Source organism: Nicotiana tabacum, chromosome 11 (assembly GCF_000715075.1).
Source record: "Nicotiana tabacum cultivar K326 chromosome 11, ASM71507v2, whole genome shotgun sequence".
NCBI classification, from domain to species: domain Eukaryota; kingdom Viridiplantae; phylum Streptophyta; class Magnoliopsida; order Solanales; family Solanaceae; genus Nicotiana; species Nicotiana tabacum.
Window position 1 is genome coordinate 10,046,917 of NC_134090.1, and position 16,303 is coordinate 10,063,219.

A 16,303-nucleotide genomic window follows, 5' to 3' on the forward strand; every position below is an offset into this window, starting at 1 on the left:
TCACGTGAGTATACAAGGAAAAGAAACGTAATACTCTTAATTAATTCTCTTAAATAATATCTATTTTAAAGTCCTTAATATTGGGGTTTCTTATTTAATTCAATAAGGAAAAATCGAATAATCAAATTTTAGTTTCCTTTAAAGTCCTAAATATTAAGATAATAATTAAATGACTATTTTGTCTAGTGTGAGCTCTATTTTAAAAGGATAAAAAAGGCAAACGATATTTCGCTAAGGGCCTTCGTGCTTTTAATATAGTATAAATAGATTAAATAAATTCTTTAATTTTAATTTATTTTAGTCCAAGCATTTCAAATGGAAACAGAAGAAAGAGTGAAAATTTTCTATTTGGTATGAGAATACTTAGGCCAAAGCGTGTTAGTGCATAGTTGGTTATAGTTGGAATAAATAAAAATTTAATATGGAAAAGTTTAGTTGATTTCAAATTCTTAAATATTTAGGATTCTTACATAATTTAAATAAGGAAATAGATTCAATAGTAAAGATTATAGTTGGTTTAAAAGTCCTAAATATTAGAAAAATAACTAAAAGACTTTTTTGTCTAATGTAAATTCTATTTTTAGAGGGTAAAAAAAGCGAACGACATTTCACTAAGGGCCTTCGTGCTTTTAATATAGTATAGATATAGATATAGATTATAGGCATAAGTAACAGAGTGAAATCAAGTGAAACATAAGTAATAAAACAGGGTAATAGGACTAGAAGAGATGAAAAAATCTGGCGAAGTAATGCAGTGGATTTAGAATGGGAAGCTGCTTTATTTGCTTTGTCCAAAATCTGACCCGAATAGGCTAAACAAACCTAGGAATAAAATCAAGAAAAATTAACTTAAATAGCCACTCATTCAACAGTGTAAACTGAAAATAGTCAGGACTAATAATACGTGTATAATTCATGTGTAATATGTGTATAACCGTGTATAACTAATATATAATTTATATATATCGGCTAGGAAGATATACCGTGAATTTGATTGGCTATTTGTGCAAATTATTTAGACTTGGTACTGAGTATCGCACTCTTCACTAACCAAAGTTAGTTAGGAAATTTTATCAACTATAGTAAAGGTATACACCATATTTATTATAAACCAAAATCATTTTAAAATATTTTTTTCTATAGCTATCTTTTATATTTTATAGCAAAATAAGTATTTATGGTATATACTACCATTGAGGCATGAAATAAGGCATGAAATACGCTATTTATGTCTTTCCTCTCTCTTAGACAACTGGACATACCTATTTTTAAGGTGATTGACGTTACTGTACTCATGAATACATGACGCGAATACATGTGAATACATGCGCGTACAATTGTACTGCCCTGATTTTAGGCGCTTTTTACTGCTGTATTCATGAATACAGTATTGCAAATACATGTGAATATATGCGCGTACAACTGTACTGCCCTGATTTTAGGCGCTTTTTGCTGTTGTATTAATGAATACATGGCGTGAATACATGCGAATACATGCACGTACAACTGGACTGCCCTAATTTTAGATGCTTTTTACTGCTGTATTCATGAATACAACAGTGTGAATACACGTGAATACATGCGCGTACAGCTGGACTGCCCCAGTTTTAGGCGCTTTTTGCTGCTATATTCATGAATACATGGCGCGAATACATGTGAATACATTCGCGTACAACTGGACTGTCCTGATTTTAGGAGCTTTTTACTGATGTATTCATAAATATAGCAGCGCGAATACATGTGAATACATGCGTGCACAGTTGGACTGGACTGGTTTTAGGCGCTTTTTGCTGCTGTTAGGGGTGTACAAAGAAAACCGACAAATCGCACCAACCCGATAATCCGAATCGAGAAAAAAAATCCGACTATGGTTTGGTGTTGGAAAAAAAACCCGACCATAATTGGTTTGGTTTGGTTTTAACTAAAGAAAGTCAAACCGAAACCAAACCAACCTGATATTACATATATAGAAATTTTAGATATATTTAATATATAAATACTTATTGTGACGTTTTTCTTAAACTTTTTCATAATTTTATCTTTTAAGATATTATTTCAAGGTTGGACTTAGATCTTTTGAATGTTCCAATAAGTTTTATAGTCGTTAATATAACTTAAATAATGCTAACAAAAGCCCAAACTAAAATCAAATCAATACTAATGCTAACAAAAGACATTCAATTCAATACTACGAACCACAATGTATTGAATATCTATTTTTTTTATTTTGCAATAATTTAGATAAAAATGCATAACCTATTTTTATTTTTTCTTCAGCGTTTAGTCATGTAATTAATACTTCCTTATTAGTCTACTTATTTTAGCATGACTTAGTACTTTTAGATTTTGTTTATTTTTATTATGGATTTTCAATTAACAATATTTATATTACATAATTTTATTGTCTTTATTGTTGAATATTTTAGGATAATTCCATAATACATCTCATATTTTATATTATGTTTTTGGAAAATACCTTATATAGTTGTATCTTACTAGTATTAACGAAATATTTTGAGCACAAATTATATATTTTGTGCTACCAATATTTTACCGGAAAAAAAACCCGAAAAATATGAATAACCCGAAAACCCGAAAAAAATCGAGATTGAAAAATCCGAGTTCTATTGGTTTGGTTTGGTCTTTAGATTTAATAACCCGACACAATTGGTTTGGTTTGGTAATTGCAAAATCCGAACCAACCCGACCTATGTACACTATTAGCTGTTGTATTCATGAATACAGCGAATGCACTACCGTAAATCCGTAACAACTGAATAGTAGCTATAGAAATTAATTATGTATATAATAACTATATGAAGTTAATAGCCACTAAAGAATAATGATTTCTGAAATTCATCAATTAGTTATCTTAATTTTCAAGTCGTCAAGAAGGCATAAGTTATCCTAAGGTGGATATTGCAGAAAAAGAATAAAAAAATAAAAAAATAAGGTAGTTATTTTTAGGTTAACCACCTTTACGTGCAGTCAAAATTCAAACAATAATAATCCTAATATTATACTGAGTATGACTATATGTATATACTTAGCCCGAATAGTTAACTTCCCAGCCAAGACTTATAATAATAATAATAATAATAATAATAATAATGATGATAATAATAATAATAATAATAATAATAATAATAATAATAATAATATAGAGGAACTTACTCGTCTATTATTGATGTTGTTGTTCTTGTCATCGTTTTCATTAACGTTTTCATTAATTTTTAATTAAACAGCGAAAAGGTTATAGTAATTTATTTTTACTTCAACAGAACGTTACGAGTATTTTCCTATTTATGTAGTTTTGTATCTCATTATTAATTTTCAAAATTGTATAAAATCATTAATAGCGTGGAAAAAACTACTTATTTACCAGCATATTGCAGTATATGAAAATCAAACTATTTATGAAAAGGATACGTATACAACTTGCAGAGAGTGATTATTAATTATTCAGGCTCAAAACATGTACATGTAAAATACTAACGTGTGTTCACCTAAGAATATTCTCATTTTAAAATATATCATCAAAAATCTTAGAAATAACCTTAATTAGGGGGCGTTTTACAAAATTTTAAGGGTCGCTAAAATTCGTATTGGTATTAGCTAATACTTATAACTAAATGTAGAATAAATACAATTCCAAATTCTAGTTATTTTGAGATTATAATCCTACTCCCGATAATCAAACATTAACGCTACGACTATGTTGACTGACCAGTGGCTAAGTCGGAAATTTTCACAAGGGTGTTCAAACTTAAAAGAAGTAAAAAAAAAAAAATTCCGACAGAGAGTGTTCAGTATATGTTTTACACTTCTAAAATCTAATATTTTATCCATACACACTGCCTAACTTTTCAATGAGAGGGTGGTCAATTGACGAACACCCTTCGATCGGATAATGTAACTTTGCCACTGGGAGCCTGGGACTGAGCCGTAGATCTATTGGAAATAACTTCTCTACCTGCACAAGGTAGGGGTAAGACTGCATAGACACTACCCTCCCCAGACCGCACATGTGAGATTACACTGGATTTGTTGTTGTTTGTCCATATAACCAAACGACTAATTAAGTTCCTCCCTTCTCTAACTACTATTCCCCTTCTTAATTTTTCTTCCCTACCCCTCAACCTCCACACAAAAGGATCACAAAATATTATATATACTTCACACTACTACACATACTTATAATACAAACAACATTATCTTCCCACCAAAAAAAGAAGAAAAATCTTATACCATATGGATTCTCCAACTGAAGTTCCTCTAAAAAGGAAAGAAAGTGATCCATTAGAAGATGATGATAATGGCTTATACTTAACATGGAAAGATTTGTGGGTGACAGTGCCAGATAGGAAAGTAGGAAGAAGGCCAATACTTGAAGGGATAACTGGTTATGCTCAACCTGGTGAAGTTTTGGCTATTATGGGTCCTTCTGGTTGTGGCAAATCCACTCTTCTTGATGCATTGGCAGGTAATTTTGTTCATTACCATTTTTTTTTTGGAATTTAGTATTTAAAACTTACTTGGCTCGATAATCTGGATTCACATCGAGTATACAACAATAATAACAACCAAGTATAATCCCATAAGTGGAGAAATTTACATCAGAGTATATGTTCATGAAAAAGGAAAATTGCTCTCTACCAAGAGGTTCGCTATTCCAAAAAGTTTGTTAATTACCGTGTGCTATGTATATGGTATAGTAAAGTTAAATCATTAGCTAGTTCTAATGCAAAAGGAAGTTTTGAGGGAAAATGTTGGAGATGTCTATGAAGAATTATGATCATCTGTGCGGTTATAAAAGAAAAAAAAAAAGAAAAAAAGAAAAAGAAACAAGAATCAAGTATTGATAAGATTTAACTTATATATGCATTGATACTGTAAACAATATTTTATACTAATAGTATATTTTAACCATTATAGTAGTTTATTTACTGCATTTTTAAGGTTGTCAAATTAAGATTAATATTATAGACAATTACTTTTTGTAGGTTCATTAAAACAAGATATAGTGTAAAAATGTATACACAGTTAGTGTATATTTGTTTTAAAAAAATCATACTGGTATGATAGCTACATAGCTTTAAAAGATGATCTCTTTAAAGGCAAAAAAAAAAAGGTACGTATTATACGAACTCAACCTAGCCAGTCGACTGAACAATATTGATATATGTACAACATAATTAGTAACCTTAAAATCACGAAAATTTTGGGGCACTAACTTTTTATTATTCCCTTCCGAAAAAGGTTATCGTTTTATAAATAATTTAACTTAAATTAAATTTATTTAACGACCTCAATGAAATATTTTTATAGACACAAAAATATCATGCTAGATTTAACATATAGGTTTCAAAAGTTTTTCTTTCTTTGAAACGGTGCTCTAAGGGATATTATCTCTTTCTTTTTTTTGGGTTATGTTAGTCGATCATTTTTCTTTCAAAAATACAACTTCTGAGTAGTTTCTTTTGCCCATGCACTTTCTCAATTTCATCATCATGGTATTCTTCCTTAATGGTAGCTAACGTTAATTAGGAAAAATATAGTTTTTCTCTTACATTCATTTTATGATTATATAATGAAGAATCATGGGTGACACGACAGTTGGAGGAATTTTTTCTTTAGCTCTTTATTCAGACACATTTATCTTGCAAACCTTATTTTAGAAAGGCTTTTTTTTTTTCTGTGGCTCAAAGGGATATTAATGGAATAATTTGTGGTGGGAGGTAGAAATAATATTTGTTGAGATGGTTCAACAAACTGACGATTCTATGGTTGGTGACCAAGGCGTCTCACTTTAAGAGTTAAAAAAATATTGAAGTGTGCTTTCTTTTTTCCTTTTCCAGCAGGAGTCTGGTATTTATATTGGAGTCCCGACTAATTTATATCCACGTCGCGTAAGCTCCGTTAAAAGAAAAAGCGCTTCCTAGTTCCAACCAAGATTTTTTTCATTCACAAGGTTTAAACCCGAGACTTCTTATTAAGGATGGAGAGATGATTTATCTAACCCACCACTAATCTTTGGTGGTTTTAAGTGTACTGGTATAACATCAGTTGATCAATTTCCTAGTATACATGAGGTGAAAACTATTACTTTTAAGAATGGCTTGGTGATATCATTTTTCGGAGATTATACTTAAACAATGCAAGTCAACTTATCTTATAATAGTAGGTTAGCATCTTATATTGTTTAATTAAGAAAGATATTATACGAAAAAAATTATATTAGAATAACAACGCAAGAAAGAATGCAGTTCACCAAACTAGCCAAACTTATAAGTTAATTACCAAAAAGAATTTAAAAAAATAAAAAGGAATAATTAGACTACGTTAAACTATTGTGTATTGGTGCACATACACCCTTATTTTGATTTAATAGTGTAGTCTACTGAAGCTTATATTGTCTTCAGCTATTTCATCAAATGATTATTTTGAATAATAATGTTGTTATAATTTTCGAATCATTAATTATGGCGAAATATATGGTATTACTATTATTATTAGTGCAGTTCCAATCACATGACTAATCAGGAACGCGTATCCAGTAGTATAGTTATGGGTCCAATTCAGAGGAAAATCCACGATTTAAATTTTATGGGTTCAAATTCATAATATTACCACATCACATCTAATTTAATGGGTTTATAATTTGTTATTTTTACATATTTAGTAATTTTATGCGCGAAACCTTAGCCTCTAAACTGGATACGCCCCTGATTCTATTGATCCCATAACTTTTAGTCTATATCGGGATATTTATTGAAAATATTAAAACTATAAATTCACAACTCAAACAAGGTGATGGGTTCAATAGTTGAAACTGGTCTAGTGACGCACAATTAAAATTTCGGATCTGCCTCTATGACTAATGATTCTCTATTATGGTGATAAATTGGGAAATTTGCAGGAAGATTAGCCTCCAACACGAGACAAAGTGGAGATATACTCGTCAATGGCCGTAAGCAAGCACTAGCTTTTGGAACCTCGGTACGAAATTTGCATATAAATTATCACTCATAAACATTTTATCTCGAAATTTAAACTATTAATATGTATGTTGCGCTCTTCCTCATATTTTGACATTTTTATCAGATTATCGATAGTTATCGTAATTATTTACTTCTAAATACCTTATAGTTGACTTGATTATATACTTTTTTTACACCCTCAATAAATAACATTGGAAGGGAAGCCTTGGAACAACGGTAAAATTATCTCCGTATGACTTATATAAGTCATAGGTTCGAGTCGTGGAATCAACCACTGATACTCAAGGGCGGATTTAGGAGATGGAAGGGGCGAACCCCCTTTGCCGGAAAATTACACTATGCATATAAGACAAAATCCAGTTTGTACCTCTATATAATATATTTTGAATATCCTTAACATAATCCCAAAGCATAGCTTAGTGGTCGAGAGGGTCCAAAATCTTTGGTATGTCATTGGTTCAATTTTCATTGGCCACATTCTCTTTTAATTTTTTGACTTTTTTCTTGAACTCCCTTAGCAAAAATCCTGGCTCCGTCACTGTTGATGCTTGCATTAGTGTAGGCTGCCTATATCGGACCATCAGTAAATAACCCCCTTAGGGTGCAGTCTTTTCCCAGACCATGTATGAATGCGAGATGCTTAGCTTTGTGCACCGGACCGTCAGTAAATAACATTTACTTCTTTGTTTTCACAGGCCTATGTAACTCAAGATGACACACTAATGACAACATTGACAGTAAAAGAAACAGTATACTATTCAGCTCAGCTACAACTTCCAGAATCAATGCCATTATCCGAAAAGAAAGAAAGAGCAGAAGCAACAATAAAAGAAATGGGATTACAAGAAGCAATGAATACAAGAATAGGTGGATGGAGTTTAAAAGGTTTAAGTGGTGGACAAAAAAGAAGAGTTAGTATTTGTATTGAGATTTTAACAAGACCAAAACTTTTGTTTCTTGATGAACCTACGAGTGGTTTGGACAGTGCAGCATCTTATCATGTGATGAATCGAATTATTAAAATTGCACAACAAGATATGAGGACTGTTGTTGCATCAATTCATCAACCTAGTAGTGAAGTTTTTGAGCTATTTGATAATTTATGTCTTCTATCTTATGGTAAAACCATTTATTTTGGTTCTAGTTCTGCAGCAAATGAGGTACGTAAAGTTAGTAAACGTTAATTTCGAGGGTGTGTTTGGTACGACAGAAGTCATTTTTTGGTGGCTTATTACCATAAAAGGTGGCGGAAGATATTTTTCGTACGACTATCTTAACCTTTAATATCTTATTACTTTCCTCAATTAGCACTTACACGTTATATTGATCTTTAATACTCAAATTACAGGTTTCATTATGTATATATTTTTCAATTGCCAATCAAATATAAAAAATTATTTTTCATATGAAAGATAGACTTCTGCCGTACCAAATGATAATATATTTTCAAATTATTCTCTAATTAATAAGACAATATTCAAGGATACTAATGAATCTTTTATGTCTTATGTTTGCTCCAGTTTTTTGCTATCAATGGCTTTCCTTGTCCATATTTGAGGAACCCTTCTGATCACTATCTTAGAACTATTAACAAGGATTTTGATGTAAGTTATAACACATTTAATTATTAAATTATGCAGTTTTATTGAATCATAACAAGTTTATAATTTGATTATTGAAACAATTAATTGTTTATTATTTTTAGGACATTGAAGAAGGATTTGGCAAAAAGATAAGCTCAGGAAAAGCAATTGACACTCTTGCCATGTCATATGAAGCATCAGAAGCTTGCCGCAATGTTCGCCAAAGGGTATTCAACATATGTCAAAAGGTAAAAATGTCCTCTATATTCTTCTTTATAATTAAGTTTTCAACTTAAATTATTTCGGATTTAACTTATATGCATTATCATTATAAACAGTACTTAGTTACTTTTTAAGTTACTGATCTCACTTTTTATAGATAATACGTACTATGTAATCGTCTTTTATGAAACTTGACAATGTAAACATTTACATTTTTAACCTCACGAACTACTAATACTATTATTCGTGTAGACCTTTTTTGTACTATTTCATCATAAGCTATCAAAACTTGCTTCTTAGCGCTACGTTATCAGTATATAAAAGTTAAACTCGATTATTATTTAAGTTGATTTCATATGTATGTAGTAGAATGGACATTTGCTTGAGAAGAAGGGGAGTCAAGCAGGATTCATCACTCAGTGCCGTGTTCTAACACAAAGATCATTCGTCAATATGTATCGCGATTTAGGCTATTACTGGCTTCGATTTCTCATATATCTTGCATTATGCTTGTGCATTGGCACCGTCTTCCATGAAATTGGATCTGATTATAGCTCCATTCAGGTAAATATTTGTTTACGCTATCAGTATATTTTAACTAGTTATAGCAGGTCAATTTTGTAAAAATTAAAGTCATTATATAAACAAATGAGCTAAAGAAGCACCTTTTTTTTCTTCTTCAAGATTTAGATTTTTTTTCTTCCCATTGCAGGCTAGAAGCTCAATGCTGGTATTTGTGGTTGGTTTCTTGACATTCATGGCAATTGGTGGATTCCCTTCATTTGTGGAGGAAATGAAAGTAATCCTCCTCGATTTCCTATAGTTTTTTGGGATCTTTAGGCAAATATTCGGATAAATTTACTGTTTACTTTTTCTAATCGCTATACATAGATTATCTATTGATTATACACATGTTGGATTATACATCTGCCGGCTACTTTAGTTTAAGCGGTTCGATGAACAACTACTTAGGTTAGTTTTTATAGTATTTTATATTCCTTATTTAATTTTTTCATATCAACAATGCAAAATTATTTACATTACTAACATAATAGAAGTTGTTATAATATGTCATTTAATACTTACATTGATTATCAATTAATATATATTATAGTGATATGATTGTGTAATATCTTTTCTAATTTTAAGTTTTATCATTTGTCAGCTCTTCACGAGAGAAAGGCTAAATGGGCACTATGGTGTGAGTGCATTTGTCATAGGAAACACATTATCTTCAACTCCATTCTTGTTATTGATCTCCTTAGTACCTGGAGCAGTGGCTTATTATCTTGCTGATGTTCAAAAAGGGATCGATCGTTTCGCCTATTTTTTCCTAATGCTATTCGCTTGTATGATGCTAGTCGAGAGCCTAATGATGATCGTTGCAAGTATTGTTCCCGACTTCCTCATGGGAATCATCACAGGTATGTATGTACATGTGACAAATGTACGAATTTTGACTTAGACGTGGATGAGTAGGTCAAATCAATAAATGGATCATGACTCAGCTGGTTCATTGTTTGAGTCAAATAGATTGAATTAAGATGAGCTCATATAACGGTTCATAACCCAGTCTCGTCCAACATGGCCCAATCATCCTTCTTAGTTTATTTTGCTTTTTGAAAATAAAATGTGAAAGTTAATATATTTTCCTTAAGTGAATAGCTTAAATTCTCTCAACTTTGCATAATTTTCAAGGTTTTTGTTTGTTGTTTGCTTGGTTTTGGGTTGCATCTTGATATGTTATTATTTTAACTCAATAGTTTGACGGGTTTCGGGTTCAACTAGGTCAATAAATAACACATAATCAATCCGTTTAAACTTGAACGAGTTACTTAAAAATGAGTTGATTTTGTCACATCTAATCATAGGTGCTGGAATTCAAGGAGTAATGATGTTAAATGGAGGCTTTTTTCGCTTGCCAAAGGATCTTCCAATGCCAATTTGGAAATACCCAGTGTACTATTTAGCCTTTCACAAATACGCAATTCAAGGTTTTTACAAGAACGAGTATGAAACTTTCACTTATTTTACTAATGGAGGATTGGCTGTGATTGTTACTCGTGACGAAATCTTGAGAGATATTTTTCAAGTAGAGTTGAATTATTCTAAGTGGGGAGATATTGCTATTGTTTTTGGAATGGTAATTCTATATAGGCTGATTTTTCTTAGCATTATAAAGGCTAAGGAGAAGTTTAAGCCTATGGTAAGAGGTTTTAAAGCACATTCTTGTAAGCATTAAATATTGTAGCACATAAAATAGATATAGTCAATGGATATGAAGTGGCTGACAAAGTTTAATTAGTGCTTTTGAGGGTTTGAATAATTCATTTTCTGCTTACTTGTATGTGGATTAGTATAGGAGTAGTACTCCATGTAAACCCAAATATGAAATGGTTTACTTTGTTTGGTCTTTAACTTATGTCATGTTAGTTTAGTTAAATTCATTAATGCATGTATTCGCTTTTAATGCATATTTGTTCCGTTACTTAATTGTTTCTTACGGCAACAACAAACTTAGTGTGTTCTCATGTATGGGGTCTGAAGAGAATAATGTATATGCAGACCTTGCCCTTACCTTATGCAGATAGAGAGACTGTTTCCGTCTCAGCTCAGGCAAACACATTCACAACAGTAAGAAAATAAAATATAAAATTAAAAGTCATCGAAAAGAACCAGAAGCAACAATGAGATAGTACCAAAATCAAAACAGAAGCAACAACATGTAGTAACAAAAATCCAAGAAAAGAACTAGAGAAATGCTAAAGCTACCAGAATGGAAGGAACAAGAGCAATAATAAAAGCGAAGTACGCTAATCTACCTGCTAGCCTTCTGTCACGATCCGAAATTTTCACCGTCGGGATCATGATGGCGCCTAACAATGAACCCGTCCGGCAAGCCAACGTTACTGATTTTTTTACCTTTTTCCATTTTTCTTTAACAATTTACCAGATGATATAAGAAAATCAGCGAAAAATCAAATTGCGGAAGATCAAAACTTAACAGTTTAACCTAATACAAATACGAATCCATAATAAAACTCCACCCAGAACTGGTGTCACAATCTCACGGATTGTCTACGAATACTACAAATAGTGGCCTGAACAAGGAAAATACACATCTGCCTCAGAAATAGATAAAAACAGAATGAGAATATGATAGAAGGGGACGCCATGCGGATGCTTGCAGGACTACCTCGGGTCTCCACTGGACTGAAGGCAACAACCTCGAACTACGGCCCGTAGGGTCCAGTACCGGAATCTGCACAAAAAGTGCGGAGTATAGTATCAGTACAACCGACCCCATGTACTGGTAAGTGTTGAGCCTAACCTCGGCGAAGTAGTGACGAGGCTAGGACACGACAACCAAATAAACCTGTGCATTTAAATCATATACGAACAGAACAATAATAACAAGAAATAACAAATAAAGATGGGAAGGGGACATACTGTGGGGAATATCAATTTCTAACAATAAATCAGTAGGGAAGCATAATGAACATCATATTTGTATCAACAAGAATAATGAAACAGCAACACGTGCACGTCATCACCCTTCGTGCTTTTACTCTCGTCCTCACCATATGAAACAACAGAAACGACACAGCATCACCCTTCGTGCATTACCTCTCATAATCATGGCACGACATCACCCTTCGTGCATTAGCTCTCAAAATATCGTCACGGCATTACCCTTCGTGCATTAACTCTTAAATCATGGCACAACATCATCCTTCGTGCACTAACACTCACAATATCGGCACGACATCACCCTTCGTGTATTAACACTGACAATATCGGCACGACATCACCCTTCGTGCATTAACACTCACTCACAATATCATGCACGACATCACCCTTCGTGCTTTACACTCTTTCTCACCCAATCAATAGAAATAATGCATCCCTGCAAGGGAATCAACTTGCCCCGTGTGTTTGCAAAGCAAAATAGTTGTTTTGTTCAGTCTTGGAAGTGATATAAGCGTTTCTTTGTTGAGCCAGATATGTATATTTTACCCGCCTAATTGTTGTGTATCGTAGTTAACCCCGTTGAGCTTGTAATCATGTTTCTTTGGCAACCACATTACAAGCCTTACCCATTTGTTTGAATTAACCATCTATTTGAACCTTCTAACCTCTCATGAGCATTTGAATTGTTATGAGTTGTGTAAAAGTTAAAGTGTGGGATGGTTGGTTTGGCTTTTGAGTGGACCTAATGAAATAAGGAGAAAAGTGCACTATTTTAAAAAAGTAAGAGCCACATGAATAATAAAAAAAAGTTGTATTGTTACGAAAAATAATTCCTTGATAAGTGGTGACTCTTGATGTAATTGTGCTTGTGCTTAAAGAAGTATGGGGTAAAATACATTGATGTGAATGTGGAGTTTGGTTTGACATAAGTATGAGTTTTGAATGTTAAAGTATATGTATTAAAGTGCTTAGGGAGGTGTAGTCACTCTTATATCCAAATGTATCCTACTCGTCCCGCAGCCTACATTATAACTGTCACGACCCATTTTCTGAACAAGCCAAGACCGACACTCGATCACTAAACATGACCGAGCGAACCATCTCTGCTTATCAACCCTATTATAACTCCAAACTTTATATGCAACAAAGCAATACTCTAAACAGATACTTTTGATTAATTCAAATATTTAAATAAATCAACTCCAAAGCTTTATTCGTAGTAACTACTGAATTACTGCTAAGTTATTATAAAATAACATCTGAATCTCAACCCAATGACTATGTCTATGAAGCCTCTACTGATAAACTGACGCACTGCTCAGGACATGAGATTTCCTGGCCAGTTCTCTAAATAAACAAAGAAATAGCTAAATGAAAATGACTCTAAGAATACTCCACGAACAAAAGCGGAGCTCACCAATATCACTGGAAGGGAAGGAAGTCCTAACTCGTAGCCTGCTCGCCTGCAAATCCGGTTCCTACGTTGTACCGCAGACCAACGTAGGTTCCCAAAAGAGAACGTCAGTACCATCCATTGTACTCAGTGAGTCTCAACAACAGGGGGAGAAACTTTAATAACATATACATTACGAGCAAAGGTTCTAAATGCATGTAAAACATAAAACTTATAAGAATGATTCTAAAATAATTGCATAATGGCAATTTATGAATATTCTAAAAGAAATTCTTTCCTTTTTCTTTCTTTAAAAAAATACTTCACTTTATACTTTGGGAGTTCCAACTATCCTGACTTAATTCTATCTCAGTCACCGTGTGATCGGCACGGGTTCGATGCCAACCTGATCGAATAGGCCCAATCCACGAGGTGCCACTCGCTTCATGGTTCTCAGCGCTCATGTATCATACCTTAGCATGGCTAAGTAAATTCTCAGCAACGAGACCCTCGGCTAGTGTGCTCCCTACTTTGGCACAAGTAGTTTCAGAAAGTCAACGCCTTGGTCAGGACCCTCGGCCTAGACGATGACCCCTTCTCAGAATAAAGGATACTCCCCAAAAAACTTTTCTTTCTAAAACTTATTCTTGTGACTTTTCAAGTCTAAATCTTTTCTTTATAGAACATTATGTACATGCTCATATTGGTGTCCTTAAATGTAAAACATGGCATAAGAATGAAATAAACATATAAAAATATTTTCAAAGATTCTCTTCTTCATTCATAATCTTCAACATGAAAATAGCATATAAGAATAACACAAAAATCTGAAAATTTAAGCACATATAGCATAATAGATCATCTAAACTTTTGCTAGAACAATTCTAAATTAATGGGTACTCACTCGCTCTAATTAAATAAAGATAAACTCTTTTAAGCAATTCATCAAACACCTTGTATGCGTGCTTTTGTGAGTTAAACCACTTTAGTAAAGAGTTATATCAACTCACCTCAAAACTTCTCGAGCCAATACGTAGGCCCCAGTCCAATTGACACCAGTCAAACAATCGCTTCTACAGCAACCAGTGCATTCTAATCAATTTTTAAAGTACTACACTTAAATATGAAATTTATTGTTGATATGGAGGAAGAAGGGGATTAGCTATTCAATTCTTACTTATTACCACTATACGATAATTGACAATAAGGAAATTTACTTACCTGAGTTCAAGAATCAATGATTGGTAAAGAACCCTAAAATTTTCTGTGCGTGATTAACTTGTGACTGCCTTCGTTTCGCAGAAGGCTTTTGATTTTGTTCTTGTGTTTTAAAACAGAAGGTGTTCTGTTTTGTGCATGGCATTAAGCCCCTTATGTTTTCCTTTTGAAAACCCACTTTATGGGTTAGGTCACGTTTTTTTTCTTTGTTTTGTTTATTTATTTTCTTTTTTTTTCTTTTTAAACTAATACTTAATGATATCCACTTTTAATAATTAACAATATTAAAATTACTAATATTCCTCTAATTGTATATATATATCACTTTAGGCAAGATAAAAATAATAAAAATAGTAATAATTTAGTTCTATAGTTAGCGTATCTCGAAACTTTTATAAATTGGAGGAGTGTTACAATAACAAAATTAAGCTTGATCCTAGACTGAATGAGATCGATTAGTAGAGTAGTACACTACGGGAAAGCCTATGGTGCATCTTTTGTGGCATATGAATGTTATTTTTGAGAGTGAGTGAATTCTTTCTATCTTGAGTTCCTAAGTATTCTTAAATTTTATTGTGTGGGACTACTCTCTTTTGTTGTGTGAAGGCACTTAATTCATGAAGGAAAGGTAATGTCAGTGACATCTATGTTAGAGTAAGTGGGTGAGTTGTGAATAATGCGTGGTACTTGTGAGTCAAATCTTGAGGTGAAGATGTTAAGCTTTTGTGCTTAGTTTATTTTAAATATTCTTGGTGTGACGAGTTAGGAGAATTGTTTAAAAAGGTCGTGTCTATATAAAGCGTAGTTTAATTGCTCGAGGACGAGCAATAGTTTAAGTGTGAAGTGTTGATGATCGGCTATAATTACGTATTTTAGTCGCTATTACACTCTAATTTACTGCACTTTAATTGAGTTTGAACTTTAATCGCTAGTGTTTTGCACTAATAATGTGTTTTATGCCTTGTAGGAGTGATTCCGAGCTATGTAGATGTTATGGAATAAATTCAAGTGATTTAGAGCTTTGAATTCTGAGTAAAATCCCAAGGAATTAAAGTTCGGGGATCAACGGATGATAGTTAGAACGAACGAAGAATCGAGTAGGTATATTGCGCACTATCAAGTAAAATGGACATAACGTTATACTCAGAACTCCATTTGGGCTCCACAATATATGGTTGGAAAGTTAACTCAAAGAGCTACAACTATCATGTTTTACGTTGTTCCAAATTCCAAACGGAACAGGGTGAAAATTGCACATCAAGTGTGCGGCCGTGCTCAGGTTGCGCTCGTCAGGCAGAATACTGGGCAATATGCGCGGTCACGAGCGCGGCCGCGCTAGTCAAATCTGGGAAAAGTATTTTTTTTATATATGAGAAGGTATAATTATTTGGTCCCGACCCTACTTGGTATATATA

The 16,303-nt window shown here is 32.8% G+C and overlaps 1 protein-coding gene across 1 annotated transcript; it reads left to right on the forward strand.

Annotated features, from left to right (window-relative positions):
• The first annotated feature begins 4,146 nt into the window (after nt 1-4,146).
• On the forward strand, nt 4,147-11,255 carry LOC107767413 (ABC transporter G family member 1-like). Its single transcript, XM_016586423.2, has 9 exons — nt 4,147-4,483; nt 6,920-6,999; nt 7,697-8,161; nt 8,522-8,605; nt 8,707-8,832; nt 9,176-9,370; nt 9,519-9,605; nt 9,972-10,230; nt 10,678-11,255. Exons 1-9 carry the CDS (start codon nt 4,252-4,254, stop codon nt 11,046-11,048), a joined length of 1,899 nt encoding a protein of 632 aa, XP_016441909.1. The 5' UTR covers nt 4,147-4,251; the 3' UTR covers nt 11,049-11,255.
• The last annotated feature ends 5,048 nt before the right edge of the window (nt 11,256-16,303 follow it).